Source organism: Triticum urartu, chromosome 2 (genome assembly GCF_003073215.2).
Source record: "Triticum urartu cultivar G1812 chromosome 2, Tu2.1, whole genome shotgun sequence".
NCBI lineage: Eukaryota > Viridiplantae > Streptophyta > Magnoliopsida > Poales > Poaceae > Triticum > Triticum urartu.
The window spans coordinates 380,846,066-380,868,301 of NC_053023.1; the positions used below are offsets into that span (position 1 = coordinate 380,846,066).

General features: G+C 42.8%; 1 protein-coding gene and 1 non-coding gene across 6 annotated transcripts; one reads left to right on the forward strand and one right to left on the reverse strand.

Annotated features, from left to right (window-relative positions):
* The first annotated feature begins 3,174 nt into the window (after nt 1-3,174).
* TRNAV-AAC lies at nt 3,175-3,248 on the forward strand. Its single transcript has one exon. It is a non-coding gene; the product is annotated as a tRNA-Val (tRNA).
* Nucleotides 3,249-3,625: 377 nt separating this feature from the next.
* LOC125537402 (transcription factor PHYTOCHROME INTERACTING FACTOR-LIKE 13-like) lies at nt 3,626-7,450 on the reverse strand. 5 transcript variants are annotated; one of them, XR_007295852.1, is made up of 9 exons: nt 7,258-7,450; nt 6,785-7,172; nt 6,567-6,665; nt 6,427-6,492; nt 6,262-6,327; nt 5,879-6,174; nt 5,654-5,781; nt 4,458-4,564; nt 3,626-4,368 (listed from the first exon to the last, which is right to left on the reverse strand). XR_007295852.1 is itself a non-coding variant. In XM_048700709.1 (8 exons), the coding sequence occupies exons 1-7, from the start codon at nt 7,302-7,304 to the stop codon at nt 5,661-5,663; spliced, it is 1,083 nt and encodes a 360-aa protein (XP_048556666.1). In that variant the 5' UTR covers nt 7,305-7,450; the 3' UTR covers nt 3,626-4,368; nt 5,654-5,660. The 5 variants fall into 5 exon arrangements, 2 of the variants coding, with proteins under 2 accessions (XP_048556666.1, XP_048556667.1); XR_007295855.1 differs by having other exon boundaries at nt 5,893-6,174; nt 7,258-7,449; XR_007295854.1 differs by having other exon boundaries at nt 5,654-5,814; nt 5,893-6,174; nt 7,258-7,448.
* Between the last annotated feature and the right edge of the window lie 14,786 nt (nt 7,451-22,236).

A 22,236-nucleotide genomic window follows, 5' to 3' on the forward strand; every position in this document is an offset into this window, starting at 1 on the left:
TCGACCTTAATACGTAATGCACTTGATTTAGTTACCAATTTGACATGTTTTCCCCTTTTGATCTAATCGCAAACGACTACTAATACGGAATCGACAGTGATCTTTCACACGATCGCACATAGTTAGTTTCTTCAATTGTGTGCCGTGTAGAGCACACAATTTGCAACAAAAAGTTGCATGTGTTGTCTAGAATTATCGCACACGAGTGTCCTTCAAAACCCATCGATGTACCTTTAAACTCATCACACACACGTAATCTTGAAGTCGGAAGTGTGCTATGCTTTAACTCATTGCACACACTTTGTTTTAAAAAGTGTTTGCCAATCAATGCCCACAATTACAAATCCGGAATGGTCTGCATTACAGTAACTTATCGCACATGCAGAAGGACAATTTCCCATGTTCTGTCATTGCACACAGTTTGCCTACCAAAATCGTGTCCCATGGATGAGCCGTCGCACATGTTTTGTTTTCTGGCACACGAGTATATTTTGTTACCGTTTGTGATTTGTGCACTGCACACAGTTTGGTTGAATGGTCTCCGATACATGTGTCGTCTTAGGACCTTCCTGCAGTAGTGTCTATCCCCTTCCACCAGGGAGGTGAAAGGTGGCCCACTGATATGCCAACGAAGAAGACGCCACCTGTAGAAAATTATCACAAACCACTGTTGCTCAAACCTCAACGCCGCCAACAGCTCCACACCCCGGGCCCACTCCACCAGACCAGCCTACCCCAGGCGGCGTCTCCAAGGAGCACACGATGCGGATGAAGCCATCACCGCCAAATCTATTAGATTTTGAGCTTCCACTCCGGAGGATGGTCTGGGGTGGGACAGAGGGGTCCTCGGCCGTTCCTCCAGGAAGGAAAACAGTGCCCTTGGGCATCGCCGCTGTCGTGGCCGGACCAACTAGACAGGGGTTCCCCCCGGGATCCAACCTACACCACCTGCACCTCATCTGCTTGAAGACCAATAATCACGACCTACGCCCATCGAGGAAAGCGAGGAGGAGTCGATCTGAGGGGAGAGGCGCTGCCGAACCTTAAAATCTAGAGCATACACCCGGAGGAGGAAACGTGCCACGACCGTCGCCTACCGAGACCTCGCCGCGCGCGGCCGATAGCTCTGGCCACCAGCTACCGTGGACGTCGCATGTGCAAGACACTTGTGCCTCGCCACCCAGGGCCTCCGCGGCAGCGTCCGCAACCCTCTGTATGAAACCGAGCGATGAGAGCCCCGCCATCACCTTCATCGGTGTTCACACGGGCTTCCCCGGCGTTAGTCTCTGGTGGCAGTGAGGGTAAAGGCGGGGAGGGAGGGGTGGCGGCGTTCGAACCCTAGTCGCCCCCCTCCCAAGTCGCCCTCGGGAGGACGACACGAGGGCCAGGGAAGGAGGCATCATTAAATTTAGATACAACCCCTAAGAAGCAGTGCATTGGGCTAGTTGTCTCTTAAGTTAATACCCCTATGATATCATGCTAAGAGAGGATGCATTGAGAGAGCCCTTATGGTTGGACTAGGCACTCATTTTTCTCTATCATCACGGCCCACCGATCAGCACCGAAAAAGAGGCATCAGACAAGGTGTGGCCCATGCATGCCTTGTGAGAGAATTGATTATAGTGGTCCTATCAAGGTTATGCACGCAGTGTATTGCTATGTATTCTATTGGAGTGCTCCTAAGAGCAAGTATAATAAGGTACAGTCAGCAGGCTGTAAAGATCAAACTATTGTATTTTTGTTGAGTTGGATGAGAGAGAAGAGAAGCGGGCTGCAGATTAACAGTCAGCTGTAGCACGGGCTCCAAGAAACAATGTGAGAATGTAAGATGGACCATGTATTAATAAAGTACTACTTCTTAGCAACTTGCTACTATACGTGTTGGCTATTAGGTCGACTATATGTGACATGACAACTTCATATAGCCGGTAGTTGGCTATACTATTAACCATGCTCTTGGTGCATTACTATGCACCAGTTGTGGAATGAGCGCTTACATGCCTCTCGCTTGTGGGCCTACCCAATAAACAGGGCGAGCTCTCGTTCGGTTGTTGGTTCGCTCAGTTCATTAGTTCCCGGTTCACTCGGCTCCCAGTTTTACACGACAACTATTAACCGCTATCCAGGGCTCCATCGACCATTGGCCTTTTAGAGAAGTCTTCAAAATTAAAAAAAAGTCATGAGTTTGAAAAAAATTCAAACAAATTCTTTCAATTTGAAAAAGTTGATAAATTTTTTAAAATCATGGATTTGAAGAAGTTCATGAATTTGAAATAAAACTTCACAAAATTTTAAAAAAATCATAAATTTGAAAAAAAACCTAGGACTTTTAAAAATCCATGAAATTAAAAGTCAGCAAAATTTTATTTTTTTTGCTAATTTGAAAATAAGTTCACAAAAATAAAAAACGCGAATTTGAAAGAAGTTCGCGTGTTTGAACAAAAATTATATGAAAAACACCCCTCAAAACCGAACAAAAGCTAGTCCAAAAACTAAAACAAAGAAAAGAAAAAGAAACGACCAAAAGCTTCCCAAAACTACGATGCGCTTCTCCACTAGGACTACCTTAGATGGGCCGGCCCATTGTGACCACTTCAGGCGTCATGTACCATTTATACTCCATGTTTTTTTTGAACACAATACAGATGCAAGTGCTCACGATGCACACTTTATTTTTATGAGCATCTTCGAGAGACTGAACCGGCATATTATCTTGAGATTTACGAAGTCATCAAAGGTGCCTCATAATTGACAGAAACGTCATCCTGAAATAAATTCATAAAAATGTGAACACCAGAACTGGAACCTGATGGGCTAGGGATACCACTATCTTCCTACCCATTTATATAGTAAGTTAAGTGATGCTTAAGACACTGAGCAGGATTATATTGTAAGTTAAGTGACGCTTAAGGCGCTGAATAGTATTCCACGCTTGTCTTGTAAAGAAATGTAAAAGCGAGTAGTGATCTAAAATGCTTTTATATTTTTTTATGGAGGGAGTACTTTTGGCCTCGGATCCCGCGTGGAAGTCATCAGAGGTCGGTGTGTTCAGAACGTCCATTCTCCTCGATGCTCCTTCTCTTTCGCTTCTCATCTTCGCCTTCGCCGTTTGTTTGGTTCATCAACTGAGCATACTTACATAATAAATGTTCAATGTGTAAACATACTGCAAGAGGTTTCGTGGTGTAGTTCGTTATCACGTCAGTCTAACACACTGAAGGTCTCCGGTTCAAACCCGGGCGAAGCCAATTATTCTTTTTGGCTTTTCTTTTTCATAACTGGGAAATTTTGAGCTGCTATTACTAGATATTTATATGTGCAATTGTCGACAGAAAAATATCTGCAAACGCGGCGAAGCCATTTTTTTTTTTTTGCTTTTTCATAAGTTGGAAATTTTGACCAGCTATGATTTACTGGATATTTATATCTGCAGCTGTCCACAGAAAAATATATGCAAAACAAGAGCAAAACGCAGAGAATGTGTATATCTGTCCTCCAAATTGCCAAGCATCTACATCAATCGCTGCAATACGCATAAATACTTGAGCATGACAGCCAAATCTCGACGTATAAATGCAAAGCGAAGTCCCAGTCTCGACTGGCGGCGACTGAAGCTGAATCATAATTAGCACAATAAAGATGCAGCTGCATTGATAATATCAGAGACTAATTACTCTGTGACGAAACGGACGATGACCGTCACAGTCCTGATGAACTTGTAACAGGGCATCACCACATGTGGTACAATCTTTCCAGGGTTAAGGGTAAGGCGAAAAGGTGGGCGACACACAAAATAAGCCGATAATCTCGCAATCCTGATGAACAATGAAGAATGATCTTCATGTGCCACTTGTCTGAATTCTCAAAGGCATATGCAAACCTGATCTACAATGGTGTCCGAAAAGCACAAGTTCCTGCCTGCCCTTGTTTATATCGATAGCTCAATCGTCGACCGCAGGTCAACAGGACAGTCCTATTAGGTCTCACCAGTGGAGTTACATCGGTGGAAAGCCGAACAGAATTGCCCAAGTTGTATCCCTGTGCGGATGCTGGCTCCAACAATGTCATCTCCAGATCTGCAGCATATCAGCAGAAGCATCTTTGTTGTCCCTGTCAAGCCCAAGTTCATCTCCCATGGACCAAATCCTTCCATAAACAGAAAGCTGATGCTCAAGACTATTCTCCAGATAAGAATAGTATCTGCTATCAGCATGATCTCGGGCCCATACGTGTTGGTTGCTTAGTGGTGCCACGAAGGCTCAGTGTTGCATGATCTTCCCCTGGCCTTACAGCACACAGCGTCTTGGTATCATATCATATCTTGTTCTTCTAGGACCATTTTGCTCTGACCTCCTGTATCCACCCCCCCTGGTTGGTCATTACACAAAAATTCAGCAACATGCCAAAGATGATAAGGAAAAGAAAGAAAGAAAGAGCTAAACTTAGCATCGTCATACAGTATTTTATTGCTTCCTGCGAGTTATTCTGGCCGTTGGTTGGGGATGTGGCAGACATGTCTGTGTTTCCTTGGCATCTTATATTATCATATAGATAGATGACCAATCTAAAAAAAGTAAAGTATAGAACTTGATTAGTATACAAGGTCCTAGATGCCCTGGGATATCTGAGCAAGTATTCCCTCCATTCCAAATTAATTGAAGTTCTAGGGTTGTCCTAAGTCAAACTTTTTTAAAGTCAAACTTTTTAAAGTTTGACCAAGTCTATGGAAAAATCTGCTAAGATCTACAAAATCAAATATATATATATAGTACGAAAATATATTTTATAGAGAATCTACTGAAACTAATTTGGCGTTGATATATTTTTTCTATGAACTTGGTAAAACTTAAAGACGTCTTTACTTAGGACAAACCTAGAACTTCAACTAATTTGAAACAGAGAGAGTATATTATTAGCCTCTAAATAAAGATATCAATCTAAATAAACCAAAGAACTTGATTAGTACATAAGGTCCTACAGGTCCTGGGTTATCTGAAACTAGTATATCATTAGCCTCTACATCGGTCCAATGATCCTGTATCATGACGATAATTTTCGGCAATAACACTGCATAAATTGCTTGTTGGGATAATATCAAGGATCTCATCTGGGTATTACTAGTAGTATTTTCAGTAGTTGCTGATCTCATGCAAGTCCTTGTTGCATTCCTTGTCCCGTCTGCATCAAGAGAGCGATGCCCAACCCAATTGTTTGTGAACTAGTGGGACTTGTTTTTCAAATCTGACAAAAAAGTCTATTGAATGTAGCAGCGAAAGAGTGAAACGGATGTACAACCGCCGCGATCAGAGTTAATCTACTGATTGGACAGGACCCGGAAGGTGCCAAAGGGGAACAAAATATCAAGAACCGTTCCATCCGGCGACGGCAATTCGGTAGGTTCCACACGCCAAGTGCATGCGCTTAAGCGTGGGAAAAAATGACAGCATGTAGTACATTTCATAGATAACTCAATAAAAATCATGCCTGCACATTATTTACCGATCTACATGCCTATTGGAGTTTCAGTTTACCGATAGCAAACTTTGTATTACTGGGAGATTCATCTACTGATATGTACATGCCTATTGGAGTTTCAGTTAATTGGTAAAAAAAATATTACGTAAAAAAAGATAAAAAATAACATTATACTGACCAGTAAATCATCTTGCTTGAAACTGCCTGGTCTTATGTTCCAGTTCCGTCAGCAAAAGATGGCGGGCAGGGTCCTGAAGCTGGCATGTCAGTGTTAGGCAGTAACTGATGATTCTGGTTTTGTTGTGCCTTTTGAGATGCATAGGGAAACATATCAGGCAGCTGCGAGGAATCGACACCGTAAGCTAACAGGAGTAAAAGTCTGATAGATCAGGAGGAGACTAACTGTGTTGTAGTAACCTGAAATGCTGCTGTTAGTGTGTTGTCTGGATGCAGGAAAGGGTTTCTTGGCTCACCACAGACACCATTGTTTCCCACATTGAGGGAATCCATAGCTGGAGATTGGACCCTAGGCATTTGATTTGGGAGATGATGGTTCATAAACGGTGCTACTCTTTGCAGCTGGCTAAGGCTCTGCGCCGCGGGCATGCACGCTGAGTTCAAGCCCATGGCCATCGGCGGCATGAGTTGGTGAGCACCAGGGTACATCATGGGCGCCATCCCAGTAGCCATCCACATGATCTGAACCGAAGCCAACGGCAGTCAGTCGAGTACCGTGCTTGATTGAGGAGAAATTAGAAATTCAGGGTGTGATTTTGAATTTTGAACCTGAACTTGCAGTTGCAGAGACTTTAAGTACTCGATTGCTTCGTCTAGGATGGACGCCTTGTCGCTCTGCAATTAATTTTTAGCTAGGATCAACCATCCACACCAAACTACAAATGTAACAATGATTCAAGAACACAAGTACTAACGCAGAAACTTCTCTGATACCTTGTTGCAATGGGGTACGAGTTCTTGCAATGCTTTCATCTTTTCGTTGATCCGATCCCTTCTTTTCTGCAAGACAGAAATATCACAAGACTGGTTTGGAACAGATCAACACTGGAGTGGGCGAGTCGTCAGGGCTTTACCCGCTCTGATTGGTTATGGACCTCGGCAGCACGAGTCCTTCGCTTTGCCGCCGGCCGCTGCGGCCGGGTCTCATTGACGGCCTCACAGTCGTCGGCATCCTGCAAACATCATAATATTCCCTCCGTCACCGGTTCAGCCGAGACTATACACAAACTTAATAAGTGCTTAGCAATGTCGCCGTCTCCGCCGACGAGGTAGAGGGGAAAAGGAAGAGAACCTCGCGGCGGCTACCCAGTTCGTCCCTTCCCCTCTTAGACAGTAGCGCTTGGCCTCCCGCCGAGGACGAGCCCGGCTCCTCCTCCGGCGACGGCAGCAGCGCCGGCGCCGTCACCGCGTTGCTCCCGCAGAAGCTCGTCCCGGCGCCGCTCCCCGCCACGAGCGCGCCCGCGTCCCCGTCGGCGACGCCGTGCCAGAGGTGCGAGTACAGGTCCCTGCCGCCGCCGCCGCCGTCCGGGATCAACCACGCGGACGCATCCTCCGCGGTGACGCCGCTGGCCGCGCCGCTCTGGGGGCACCGCCGGTGCGGCGTCTGGGCCTGCGCCTGCGCTACGATGGCCCCGTCCTGCCACAGCAGCTCCACGAGCTCGCCGCCCGCCTCCTGCAGTCTGCGCCACGAGAAGGCTCCCACAAGGAACAACAAGCACACAAGAAAAGAAACAAATCAATTGGGCAGAGCAGCTGGTGAATTACGGGAGGTGCCTCTTGTGGTTGGGCGCCGGTCTTGCGCCGTCGTCCATGATCCTGGAGCCGATCGAGCTGACGGGCCTCTCCACTTGAGCAGAAACCGGCGGAGAGCCAAGCTGTGTTCTGGAGACAAGGAGAAGAGCTGTGGAGGGTGGGCTAGTCTAGCTGGGTTGGATTTTCTCGGGAATAATAAAAGGAGAGGAGAAAGAGAAGAGTTGTGCTTCGTTTGTATGGAGGGGAGGATCCGTTGACATCGTTGTCGGCCGTGTGACTGTGAATCTGCGGCAGCCACCAAGAAAAATACTGTATTTGCTCCAAGGGTGGAGACTGAACATGAAAAACAAAAATCAATAGAAAAAATACAGAAATAATAACGTATAGTTTTTTTTTCACAAAAAGGTAACCACCGGCGAAAACGTACCCCATTGTCTCGCGTGGTATTCCATGGCGATACGTGGAACAACACATGCTCTACTTGTTTTGTTGTTCCATGCTCTATTTTTTTTGAGAAATTTTCAATCTATTCATTAATCATGGCAGTACAGAGAACACAAAAAATAACAAAAATTACAACCAGGTCTATGAACCACCTAGCGAGGACTACAAACACTGTGATATCCCCTGCCCACCTGTGTGAACCAACCTGTGCTTGAATGATTAGAGGGACTGTGGTATCCCCTGTCCACCAGGGTTCAAGTCCCTGGTGCTTGCATTTATTCCTGGATTATTTCAGGAATTTCGGTGATGAGCATTCAATGGGAGGAGATGTCTCTGTCGACGACGAGGTGCCTACGGTGACTTCATAATTTTTAAGATGATATGTCGGCTCAGTTATTCAGAGGTGTTCATACGGGTGAGTGTATGCGCATGTATACGAGCGCTTGCGTTTGTACTGTGTTAAAAACACACTTGCTCTACTTGTGTTTTCCTACTATGATAAAAGAAGCTTCTATATTAATTAAAAAATATATAGCATCTAGCGGACACAATCATGATTGACAACATCTGACCTCTGCATATCTATCATTAACACACGAACTATCCAATAAAAAAACTGAATATCAACAATAATAAAGTTTTAGTCAACGACACTTTGTCTATGTCGAGGGAGGTGATAGGTCTGGTCTAGAAATTATACTGTAACCTCTCTAGCCATCTCGTGTTGAACAGCGGTTGATACACAGTTTGATGTAGCGTAGACACATATGAAGACAATACATACAACAAACAATAGCTTGTAGAGGAGATTAATTTTTGTCCTTAAAAACAAAATCATTTCTACATAGTCGTATATACCATAATAAGGCAGACGCCTTACATCCATTTGGTAAGATTTTCCCCTGTCTTGATGGACGGCCTTTCAGGATTGGAACTTCAGTGAAGTACCTTTCAAACTGAGCTTCCAAACTATGAATCACTTCCATCCTCACAAACTAGATCCATTGTTGATAGCCTTTATCAAACATTTTGATGCCAAGTGTACTTTCACGTATTGTAGTGTATTTTTCTCATAACAGTATATGTGTACTTCCCACGAGTAAGTGTTGTGCATCAAGCCGTTCAAGCTATAATGAAAAAGTTTCAAGTAGAGTCCAAAGCTACATGTTTCGTTGGTCAGCCAGCCACGGACAAAAACAAGGATGCGCATGATCTCAATATAAACCTAATCTCGTCTCAACCTCTTGGAAGCACAATCAAAATTGACTTTGAATCTTGTAGGTTTAAACATATTTACACATGCAGCATGAAAACATCCCTCTCTCCAGCCTACTGCAGGAATAGGCATATACATTTGCAATGGACAGACACAACTTAAAACCAATGTCATGATCATGGGCGGCAACGATCTTGTGAGCTCTCCTCTTCCGACTGATGCCAAGGCGCTTTTGTTTGTTTCGGAAATCGCAAAAATACTTCAGCTACATTAGGCCATCATTTCAACAGACAATCAGGTACTTGCAAGAATTGCGGCTTTCGGTGAAATATATTCAAACCCGAGACATTGGGAAATCCGTTCACAGATGGTAGAATACTTTGTTCTAGGGCCCTCGTGTTAAAGGTGTATCATGTCAAAGGAGATTTGAATGGTGTTGCTCGTAACTGTGCAAAAGACTCGCTGAAAAAGCTTTCTACTATACCTCCTATCATGTACCGTATTAGCTAGCTCATAGGGGTATGCAATGCCTAGTATTGCTAGCTTTGAGCAACTTTGTAAACAATGGATTCTGTATCCATGATGTAAGATGTGTATGAAAGTTCAATGAATGGTGCCTTCAGGCGCTCCTTCTGTTAAAAGAGATAGAAATTGAAGCGGTAGGGCGGAAGTAAGCCAGCTTGGCGTGATAGCTCCAAGGATGCATGAATTCTAAAAAAGGCTTAGGTTGGCAAAGACCACCATGGCATATCTATGCACGTCATCAAGGAAGACAAAGATCTTTCATCGGAGGAGATTGATGGGCAGCAGCCCATCATCGAAAGCAGAGAAGATGGTGGCATAGGCATCAGTTCACGACATCACTTGTCATTTCCTTTTGAAGGCACGATCAGGAAAGCGAGTAGAAGCTCATGGGCAAGGTTACATGGTCTATGGGCATCGATGTCCTGCAAGTGCACATGACTAGTTGACAAGCATAATTCTCGGGGAGTATTTTCACCCCAGTTTTATATCGAACCCAAGAGAGCCAAGGAAAGCAACTACTAGCCCCGCAACTACGTTGCCATGTGCGCAGTTATGTTTGCACTCATAGCGTAGTTTGGAAATGGTTTACTTTATCGATTGCTGGAGAAATGGTAAATAATGGAATTAAGTAACTACGAATAGAAAGGTAAAATAGTAATAAAAAGAAACAAGACTAAGCTAACATGTGCTCCAGTAATAAAGGCGTTCAGGGGGGGGGGTCAGATTCATCACTACTAGTATTTAAGATAGTAGCGTAGGTACACAACCGTTGGTTTGATATGAAAGCCATGTTATATGTCTTTGCGTATAGGCGGAGCCAAATGAAGACATTTACATACCGTGGCAGCTCCGTATCACGCATGCAACCACCATCCTTATGCATGTCGCTGAGGCGACAATGATTAAGGGTCTCCCCATGGACGGGGCTTAAAACTCTTGGGGTCCCTGATATTCTTCGTACCAACAATCCACTAAGGTGATAGATAGCTTTTTTCGCCGTAATACCTCAAATCCCCACTTCACAATGATATGCATGTACCAAAGACCCACTAAGGACACACACACACACACACAGAGCATCATTCAAATACACTACAACAACATGTGTGGTTTCTACCTCTTGAGCATACGTTGGTTTTCCCTTGAAGAGGAAAGGGTGATCCAGCAAATCAGCGTAAGTATTTCCCTCAGTTTTTTAGAACCAAAGTATCAATTCAGTAGGAGACCACGCGCGAGTCACCTCGTACCTACACAAACAAATAAGAAGCTCGCAACCAACGCGATAAATGGGTTGTCAATCCCTTCACGGCCACTTGCAAGAATGAGATCTGATATAGATAATAATAATAAGATAAATATTTTTGGTATTTTTATGATATAGATTGAAAGTAAAGATTGCAAAATAAAATAGATTGGAAACTTGTATGATGGAGAATAGACCCGGGGGCCATAGGTTTCACTAGTGGCTTCTCTCAAGATAGCATAAGTATTACGGTGGGTGAACAAATTACTGTCGAGCAATTGATAGAAAAGCGAATAATTATGGGAATATCTAGGTATGATCATGTATATAGGCATCACGTCCGTGACAAGTAGACCGACTCCTTCCTGCATCTACTACTATTACTCCACACATCGACCGCTATCCAACATGCATCTAGAGTATTAAGTTTATAAGAACAGAGTAACGCCTTAAGTAAGATGACATGATGTAGAGGGATAAACTCATGCAATATGATATAAACCCCATCTTTTTATCCTCGATGGCAACAATACAATACGCGTCGTTTCCCTTTCTGTCACTGGGATCGAGCACCGCAAGATTGAACCCAAAGCTAAGCACTTCTCCCATTGCAAGGAAGATCAATCTAGTAGGCCAAACCGAACTGATAATTCGAAGAGACTTGCAAAGATAACCAATCATACATAAAAGAATTCAGAGAAGATTCAAATATTGTTCATAGATAGACTTGATCATAAACCCACAATTCATCGGATCTCGACAAACACACCGCAAAAAGAGTTACATCGAATAGATCTCCAAGAAGATCGAGGAGAACTGTGTATTGAGATCCAAAGAGAGAGAAGAAGTCATCTAGCTACTAGCTATGGACCCGAAGGTCTGAAGTAAACTACTCACACATCATTGGAGGGGCCATGGAGTTGATGTAGAGGCCCTCCGTGATCAATGCCCCCTCCGGCGGAGCTCCGGAAAAGACCCCAAGATGGGATCTTTTGGGTACAGAAGGTTGTGGCGGTGGAATTAGGTTTTCATGGTGCTCCTAGATGTTTGCGGGGTACGTAGATATATATAGGAGGAAGAAGTAGGTCGGTGGAGCAATGAGGGGCCCATGAGGGTGGAAGGAGCGCCTAGGGGGTAGGCGCGCCCCCTGCCTCGTGGCCTCCTCGATTGTTTCTTGACGTCCACTCCAAGTCCCCTGGATCACGTTTGTTCCAAAAATAATGCTCCCGAAGGTTTCATTCCGTTTGGACTACGTTTGATATTCCTTTTCTACGAAACACTGAAATAGGCAAAAAAAACAACAATTTGGGTTGGGCCTCCGGTTAATAGGTTAATCCCAAAAATAATATAAAAGTGTAAAATAAAGCCCATTAACATCCAAAACAGATAATATAATAGCATGGAACAATCAAAAATTAGAGATACGTTGGAGACGTATCAAGCATCCCCAAGCTTAATTCCTGCTCGTCCTCGAGTAGGTAAATGATAAAAACGGAATTTTTGATGTGGAGTGCTTCCTAACATATTTCTCAATGTAATTTTATTTATTGTGGCATGAATGTTCATATCCAAAAGATTCAAGATAAAAATTTAATATTGACATAAAAATAATAATACTTCAAGCATACTAACTAAGCAATCATGTCTTCTCAAAATAACATGGCCAAAGAAAGTTATCCCTACAAAATCATATAGTCTAGTTATGCTCTATCTTCATCACACAAAATATTAAATCATGCACAACCCCGATGACAAGCCAAGCAATTGTGTCATACTTTTGATGTTCTCAAACTTTTTCAACTTTCACGCAATACATGAGCATAAGCCATGGACATAGCACTATGGTGGAATAGAATGGTGGTTGTGGAGAAGACAAAAAGGAGAAGATAATCTCACCTCAACTAGGCGTATCAACGGGCTATGGAGATGCCCATCAATAGATATCAATGTGAGTGAGTAGGGATTGCCATGCAACGGATGCACTAGGGCTATAAGTGTATGAAAGCTCAACAAAAGTAACTAAGTGGGTGTGCATCCAACTCGCTTGCTCACGAAGACCTAGGGCAATTTGAGGAAGCCTATCATTGGAATATACAAGCCAAGTTCTATAATGTAAAATTCCCACTAGTTTATGCAAGTGACCACATAGGAGACTCTCTATTATGAAGATCATGGTGCTACTTTGAAGCACAAGTGTGGAAAAAGGATAGTAACATTGTCCCTTCTCTCTTTTTCTCTCATTTTTTTCTTTTTTTATTTGGGCCTTCTTTCTTTTTTTTGGCCTTTTTTCTCTCTTTTTTTCGTCCAGAGTCTCATCCCGACTTGTGGGGGAATCATAGTCTCCATCATCCTTTCCTCACTAGGACAATGCTCTAATAATGATGATCACCACACTTCTTTTTACTTACAACTCAAGAATTAGAACAAAATATGACTCTATGTGAATGCCTCCGGCGGTGTACCGGGATGTGCAATGAATCAAGAGTGACATGTATGGAAATTAAGAAAGGTGGCTTTGCCACAAATACGATGTCAACTACATGATCATGCAATGCAATATGACAATGATGAAGCGTGTCATAACAAATGGAACGGTGGAAAGTTGCATGGCAATATATCTCGGAATGGCTATGGAAATACCATAATAGGTAGGTACGGTGGCTGTTTTGAGGAAGGTATATGGTGGGTGTATAATACCCGCGAAAAGTGCGCGGTAATAGAGAGGCTAGAAAATGTGGAAGGATGAGGATGCGTATAATCCATGGACTCAACATTAGTCATAAAGAACTCACATACTTATTGCAAAAATCTATTAGTTATCGAAACAAAGTACTACGCGCATGCTCCTAGGGGGATAGATTGGTAGGAAAAGACCATCGCTCGTCCCCAACCGCCACTCATAAGGAAGGCAATCAATAAATAAATCATGCTCCGACTTCATCACATAACGGTTCACCATACGTGCATGCTACGAGAATCACAAACTTCAACACAAGTATTTATGAAATTCACAACTACTCAACTAGCATAACTCTAATATCACCATCTCCATATCTCAAAACAATTATCAAGTATCAAACTTCTCATAGTATTCAATGCACTTATATGAAAGTTTTTATTATTCCTAAAAGCAAATTACCATGTTGTTCTAAAGGAGTCTCAAAATAATATAAGTGAATCATGAGAGATCAATTATTTCTATAAAGTGAAACCACCACCGTGCCCTAAAAGATATAAGTGAAGCACTAGAGCAAAAACTATATAGCTCAAAAGATATAAGTGAAGCACATAGAGTATTCTAATAAATTCCGATTCATGTGTGTCTCTCTCAAAAGGTGTGTACAGCAAGGATGATTGTGGTAAAATAAAAATCAAAGACTCAAATCATACAAGATGCTCCAAACAAAACACATATCATGTGGTGAATAAAAATATAGCTCCAAGTAAAGTTATCGATGAACGAAGACAAAAGAGCGAATGCCTTCCGGGGCATAACCAAGCTTAGGATTTTTGGTGTCCTTTGATTTACCTTGGGGTGCCTTGGGCATCCCCAATCTTAATCTCTTGCCACTCCTTGTTCCATAATCCATCACATCTTTACCCAAAACTTGAAAACTTCACAACACAAAACTTAAAAGAAAATCTTCGTGAGCTCCGTTAGCGAAAGAAAACAAAACACCACTTCAAGGTACTATAATGAACTCATTCTTTATTTATATTTGTGTTAAACCTACTGTATTACCACTTTTATATGGTTTATAAACTCCATTACCAGCCATAGATTCATCAAAATAAGCAAACAACACACGAAAAACAGAATCTGTCAAAAGCAGAACAGTCTGTAGTAATCTGTAACTAACGCAAACTTCTGGAACCCCAAAAATTCTAAAATAAATTTCTGGACGTGAGGAATTTATCTTTTAATCATCTGAAAAAAGAATTAACTAAATATCACTCCCCAATAAAAAATGGCAGCAATTCTCGTCAGCGCTAAAGTTTCTGTTTTTTACAGCAAGATCAAAAAGACTTTCCCCAAGTCTTCCCAACGGTTCTACTTGGCACAAACACTAGTTAAACACAAAAAACACAACCAAAACAGAGTCTAGATAAATTATTTATTACTAAATAGGAACTAAAATCAAGGAATAAAAATAAAATTGGGTTGCCCCCCAACAAGCGCTATCGTTTAACGCCCCTAGCTAGGCATAAAAGCGAAAATAGATCTAGGTATTGCCATCTTTGGTAGGCAATCCATAAGTGGCTCTCATAATAGATTCATATGGTAATTTAATTTTCTTTCTAGGGAAGTGTTCCATGCCTATCCTTAACGGAAATTGGAATCTAATATTCCCTTCCTTCATATCAATAATTGCACCAATCGTTCTAAGGAAAGGTCTACCAAGAATAATAGGACATGAAGGATTGCAATCTATATCAAGAACAATGAAATCTACGGGCACACAATTCCTATTTGCAACAATAATAACATCATTAATATTTCCCATAGGTTTCTTAATAGTGGAATCCGCAAGGTGCAAGTTTAAAGAACAATCATCAAATTCACGGAAACCTAGCAAATCACACAAAGTTTTTGGGATCGTGGAAACAGTAGCACCCAAATCACACAAAGCATAGCATTCATGATCTTTAATTTTAATTATAGGTTCCCACTCATCATAAAGTTTTCTAGAGATAGAAACTTCCAACTCAAGTTTTTCTTCATAAGATTGCATCAAAGCATCAACGATATGTTTAGTAAAAGCTTTATTTTGACTATAAGCATGAGGAGAATTTAGCATGGATTGCAACAACGAAATACAATCTATCAAAGAGCAATTATCATAATTAAATTCCTTAAAATCCAAGATGGTGGGTTCATTTCTATTTAAAGTTTTAACCTCTTCAATCCCACTTTTATCAATTTTGCATCAAGATCTAAAAACTCTGAATCATTGGGACGCCTTCTAACTAAAGTTGACTCATCTTCAGTCCCATCATTATCAAGATTCATATTGCAAAACAAGGATTTAATTGGGGACACATCAATCACTTTTAGATCATCATCTTTATTATCATGAAAACTTTCCGGTTTAGCGGCCATCTTATTAACTAAGGTGGCCTGCTTATCCGAGATTTCAGCAATTAATTTTTCAACATGAGCAAGCTGAGATTTCAAACCATAAAATTCCTTATACATATCATCGAGCTCTTTATTCATGAAACCGATAAAACTTTTTTGTTCTTTAAGCTCGTTTCTAAAGAAATTATTATGCTCAAACTTCAAGGACATACAACTTCTAACGTTGTTTTCGATTTCTTCCAACCTTCTAAGGTGAGGATCAACTCCTTTTGGTAAAGACATAAGGGCAACAAGCAACAAGAGGCAAGTGAAAAGAGAAGGGGAACAGAAAAATAGGGCGAATAAAACGGCAAGGGTGAAGTGGGGGAGAGGAAAACGAGAGGCAAATGGCAAATAATGTAATGCGAAGGATAAGAGTTGTGATGGGTACTTGGTATGTCTTGACTTGGCATAGATCTCCCTGGCAACGGCGCCAGAAATCCTTCTTGCTACCTCTTGAGCATGCGTTGGTTTTCCGTTGAAGAGGAAAGGGTGATGCAGCAAAGCAGCGTAAGTATTTCCCTCAGTTTTTGAGAACCAAGGTATCAATCTAGTAGGAGACCATGCACGAGTCACTTCGTACCTACACAAACAAATAAGAACCTCGCAACCAACACGATAAAGGGGTTGTCAATCCCTTCACGGCCACTTGCAAGAGTGAGATCTCATAGAGATAATAATAATAAGATAAATATTTTTGGTATTTTTATGATATAGATTGAAAGTAAAGATTGCAAAATAAAATAGATTGGAAACTTGTATGATGGAGAATAGACCCAGGGGCCATAGGTTTCACTAGTGGCTTCTCTCAAGATAGCATAAGTATTATGGTGGGTGAACAAATTACTATCAAGCAATTGATAGAAAAGCGAATAATTATGAGAATATCTAGGTATGATCATGTATATAGGCATCACGTCCGTGACAAGTCGACCGACTCCTTCCTGCACCTACTACTATTACTCCACACATCGACCGCTATCCAGCATGCATCTAGAGTATTAAGTTCATAAGAATAGAGTAACGCCTTAAGCAAGATGACATGATGTAGAGGGATAAACTCATGCAATATGATATAAACCCCATCTTTTTATCCTCGATGGCAACAATACAATACGTTCCATTTCCCTTTCTGTCACTGGGATCGAGCACCGCAAGATTGAACCCAAAGCTAAGCACTTCTCCCATTGCAAGAAAGATCAATCTAGTAGGCCAAACCAAACTGATAATTTGAAGAGACTTGCAAAGATAACCAATCATACATAAAAGAATTTAGAGAAGATTCAAATATTGTTCATAGATAGACTTGATCATAAACCCACAATTCATCGGATCTCGACAAACACACTGCAAAAAGAGTTACATCGAATAGATCTCCAAGAAGATCGAGGAGAACTTTGTTTTGAGATCCAAAGAGAGAGAGAAAAAGCCATCTAGCTACTAGCTATGGACCCGAAGGTCTGAAGTAAACTACTCATACATCATCGGAGGGGCCATGGAGTTGATGTAGAGGCGCTTCGTGATCAATGCCCCCTCTGGCGGAGCTCCGGAAAAGGCCCCAAGATGGGATCTCTTGGGTACAGAAGGTTGCGGCGGTTGAATTAGGTTTTCGTGGTGCTCCTGGATGTTTGCGAGGTACGTAGATATATATAGGAGGAAGAAGTAGGTCGGTGGAGCAACGATGAGCCCACGAGGGTGGAGGGCGCGCCCAGGGGGGTAGGCGCGCCCCTGCCTCGTGGCCTCCTCGATTGTTTCTTGACGTCCACTCCAAGTCCCCTGGATCACGTTTTTGTTGGAAATATGCCCTAGAGGCAATAATAAATTAGTTATTATTATATTTCCTTGTTCATGATAATCGTTTATTATCCATGCTAGAATTGTATTGATAGGAAACTCAGATACATGTGTGGATACATAGACAACACCATGTCCCTAGTAAGCCTCTAGTTGACTAGCTCGTTGATCAATAGATGGTTACGGTTTCCTGACCATGGACATTGGATGTCATTGATAACAGGATCACATCATTAGAAGAATGATGTGATGGACAAGACCCAATCCTAAGCATAGCACAAGATCGTGTAGTTCGCATGCTAAAGCTTTTCTAATGTCAAGTATCATTTCCTTAGACCATGAGATTGTGCAACTCCCGGATACCGTAGGAATACTTTGGGTGTGCCAAACGTCACAACGTAACTGGGTGGCTATAAAGGTGCATTATAGGTATCTCCGAAAGTGTCTATTGGGTTGGCACGAATTGAGACTGAGTCACTCCGTGTGACGGAGAGGTATCTCTGGGCCCACTCGGTAGGACATCATCATCATAATGTGCACAATGTGATCAAGGAGTTGATCACGGGATGATGTGTTACGGAACGAGTAAAGAGACTTGCCGGTAACGAGATTGAACAAGGTATCGGGATACCGATGATCGAATCTCGGGCAAGTACAATACCGCTAGACAAAGGGAATTGTATACGGGATTGATCGAATCCTCGACATCGTGGTTCATCCGATGAGATCATCGTGGAGCATGTGGGAGCCAGCATGGGTATCCAAATCCCGCTGTTGGTTATTGACCGGAGAGTTGTCTCGGCCATGTCTGCATGGTTCCCGAACCCGTAGAGTCTACACACTTAAGGTTCGATGACGCTAGGGTTATAGGGAAAGTATGTACGCGGTTACCGAATGTTGTTCGGAGTCCCGGATGAGATCCCGGACGTCACGAGGAGTTCTGGAATGGACCGGAGGTAAAGATTTATATATGGGAAGTCCTGTTTTGGTCACCGGAAAAGTTTCGGGTTTTATCGGTAATGTACCGGGACCACCGGAGGGGTCCGGGGGGTCCACCAAGTGGGGCCACCAGCCCCGGAGGGCTGCATGGGCCAAGTGTGGGAGGGGACCAGCCCCAGGTGGGTTGGTGCGCCCCCCACCAAGGCCCAAGGCGCAAGGGAGAGTGGAAGGGGGCAAACCCTAGGCTCAGATGGGCCTAAGGCCCACCTAGTGGTGCGCCCCCTCTCTCCCCCCTTGGCCGCCCCCCCTAGATGGGATCTAGGGCTGGCCGCCACCCCTAGGGGTGGAAACCTAGGTGGGGGCTGAAAGCACAAGTGCTCCCTAGGTGGTTTTGATAATTGATGACAACATATCTCTTGTTGGACTAACATTTCTATCTAAGCATGTTTCAGATAAGTTCAACAATGGAGTGGCATGGACTAAAGGTTGTGGGAACTCCTTCAAGATGCTAAGGACAAAGGATTGGCTAAAGCTTCAAGCTCAAGACTCTCATTTTACATTTTAGTGATCCAAGATCACATTGAGTCCATAGGAAAAGCCAATACTATCAAGGAGGGATGAGGTGTTGCTTAATGAGCCTCTTGCTTCATGTGCTTAGTGATATGCTCCAAAACCCTCAGCTACTTTCCCACTTCCACATATGACCTAAACCCTAAGCCAAACTCGGTCCTACCGATTCTTCCTATCCGGCGCCACCGAGTTTCACTGTCATAAGCCACTGCCAAACCCTAGCAATTCGGTTCTACCGATAGGGATCTCGGTCTCACCGAGATGGGATTGCAAACTCTCTGTTACCTATTGCAATATTTTCGGTCCCACCGAGATATGCAATCGGTCCCACCGAGATTGCAATGTAAATTTAGTGTTTCCTTTTTGTAACTTTTCGGTCTCACCGAGTTCCACTCGGTCTCACCGAAAGAGCAAATCGGTCCCACCGAGTTTGCCTGACCAACTCTCTGGTTAGCTAATTACCAAATTCGGTCTCACCGAGTTTGTGTAATCAGTCTCACCGAGATTACGTTATGCCCAAACACTAACCATATCGGTTCTACCGAGTTGCATGTCAGTCCCACCGAAAATCTCTAACGGTCACTAGGTTTACATTTTCGGTCCGACCGAGTTTGTTGATTCGGTCCCACCGAGATTGGAAAACTGTGTGTAACGGTTGGATTTTGTGTGGAGGCTATATATACCCCTCCACCTCCTCTTCATTCGTGGAGAGAGCCATCATAACACATACACCATTCCAACTCATATGTTCTGAGAGAGAACCACCTACTCATGTGTTGAGACCAAGACATTCCATTCCTACCATATGAATCTTGATCTCTAGCCTTCCCAAGTTGCTTTCCACTCAAATCTTGTTTCCACCAAATCCAAATCCTACGAGAGAGAGTTGAGTGTTGGGGTGACTATCATTTGAAGCACAAGAGCAAGGAGTTCATTACCTACACACCATTTGTTACTTCTTGGAGAGTGGTGTCTCCTAGATTGGCTAGGTGTCACTTGGGAGCCTCCGACAAGATTGTGGAGTTGAACCAAGGAGTTTGTAAGGGCAAGGAGATCGCCTACTTCGTGAAGATCTACCGCTAGTGAGGCAAGTCCTGTGTGGGCGATGGCCATGGTGGGATAGACAAGGTTGCTTCTTCGTGGACCCTTTGTGGGTGGTTGCTTCTTCGTGGACCCTTCGTGGGTGGAGCCCTATGTGGACTCGCGCAACCGTTACCCTTGGGTGGAGCCCTGTGTGGACTCGCGCAACCGTTACCCTTCGTGGGTTGAAGTCTCCATCAACGTGGATGTAGGATAGCACCACCTATCCGAACCACGGGAAAAACATCCGTGTCTCAAATTGCGTTTGATCTCTACAAACCCTTCCCTTTACATTCTTGCAAGTTGCATGTTTTACATTCCGCTGCTCATATACTCTTTGCATGCTTGCTTGATATGTATTGTGTGTGTTGAAATTGTGCCTAAACTCCACTTAAACCGAAAAAGCTTAAAAATTGCAACTTTAGCATTAAGTGTCTAATCACCCCCCCTCTAGACACATCTACTTCTAGATCCTACAAGTGGTATCAGAGCTTTGGTCTCCATTGCCTTGGTTTAATCACCATTGGAGGAAGATGGATGTGTCTACATTAGGGAGTCTTAGACATAGAGTGCCTATTCTTGATGGAGAGTATTTCCATGAGTGGAAAAATGAGATGCTTGTAATCTTCATCATTTGAACAAGTATATTGCTAGCCCCTGTGCACCTCATATTGATCCTTTGCATCCTACCCTAGATGAAGATATTGACATGATTCGCAATCTTAGAACTATTGAGCTCATCATTAGAGGATTGCCCAAAAATTTGATTGCTAGTTTGCCTACTCACAATTGTGCCTATACCATATGGAAATTTCTTGAGGAACGATTTCCCGATTATTCCTTGAAAACTTTGGATGAAATTGTCCATAAATCTATTGCCTTGAGTAAGATGAACTCTAGTGATCCTAGTTTTGGTAAATGTCTTTTTGAACTCGCCAATCTTAAGCATGCTAAAGGAGATGTTGGAATCATTAATGATATCATATTCAACGCTGTAAGAATTCATAAAAGTGACCACTTTGATGATCATTTATCTAATGAATTACCCTCTCTAGGAAATGATGAGTCACAAGATCATGATGAACATGAATATTATGATGATGATGATAGTGACTTCGATCTTGATGATGCAATGAGACATTTTGGTCTTATGGCAAACCTTCGGGGATATGAATCAGGAGGAAAGGAATGGGTTCTTGATAGTGGATGTACTGATCATATGACCGGAGATGAAGAGATGTTTCGTGAGCTTGCTGAAAATGGCGGCCCTCGAAAATATGTCACCTTTGGTGATAATTCAAAGGGTAAAGTGGTTGGCCTTGGTAAGGTGGCCATCTCACATGATAGTTCCATTCAAAATGTCATGCTCGTTGAATCTCTTGGCTACAACTTACTTTCAGTATCTAGACTTGCTGATTTCGGTTTGAATGTCCTATTTACTGAGGTAGATTGCCAAGTATTTCGTCGAGACAATCATAAAATGGTCTTTACGGGTATGCGTAGAGGTGATCTTTACATTGTCGATTTCTCTAAAAAGGCACAACCTAAAACTTTCTTTGTTGCTAAATCCTCAAAAGGTTGGTTGTGGCATAGACGACTAGGTCACGTTGGCATGAGAAACCTTGACAAGCTTATTAAAGGAAATCATATCCTTGGAGTTAACGATGTCATATTTGATAAGGATAGACTTTGCAGTGCTTGTCAAGCAGGTAAACAGGTTGGAGGAAGACATCCCGTGAAGAACATCATGACCACAAGGAGGCCACTCGAGTTACTTCACATGGATCTTTTTGGTCCCAACGCCTACAAGAGTCTCGGTGGAAATTCTTTTTGTCTAGTTATAGTTGATGACTTTTCAAGATTTACGTGGGTGTTCTTCCTTAATGACAAGTCGCAGGTCCAGAAGATCTTCAGAAACTTCGCTAGGAAGGCCCAAAATCAGTTTGATGTGAAGATCAAGAAGGTTCGGAGTGACAACGGAACGGAGTTCAAGAACGCAAATGTGGACACCTTTCTTGACGAAGAAGGGATTTCACACGAGTTCTCGGCTACGTACACACC

Bases quoted from the DNA above. Each gene is read 5' to 3' on its own strand.
- LOC125537402 (XM_048700709.1), bottom strand. From the start codon at position 7,304: ATGGACGACGGCGCAAGACCGGCGCCCAACCACAAGAGGCACCTCCC. The intron at 6,666-6,784 runs GTTCTCTTCCTT...TGATGTTTGCAG, and splicing joins AACTGGGTAGCCGCCGCGAG to GATGCCGACGACTGTGAGGC. The intron at 5,782-5,878 runs GTTAGTCTCCTC...GCATCTCAAAAG, and splicing joins TTTCAGGTTACTACAACACA to GCACAACAAAACCAGAATCA.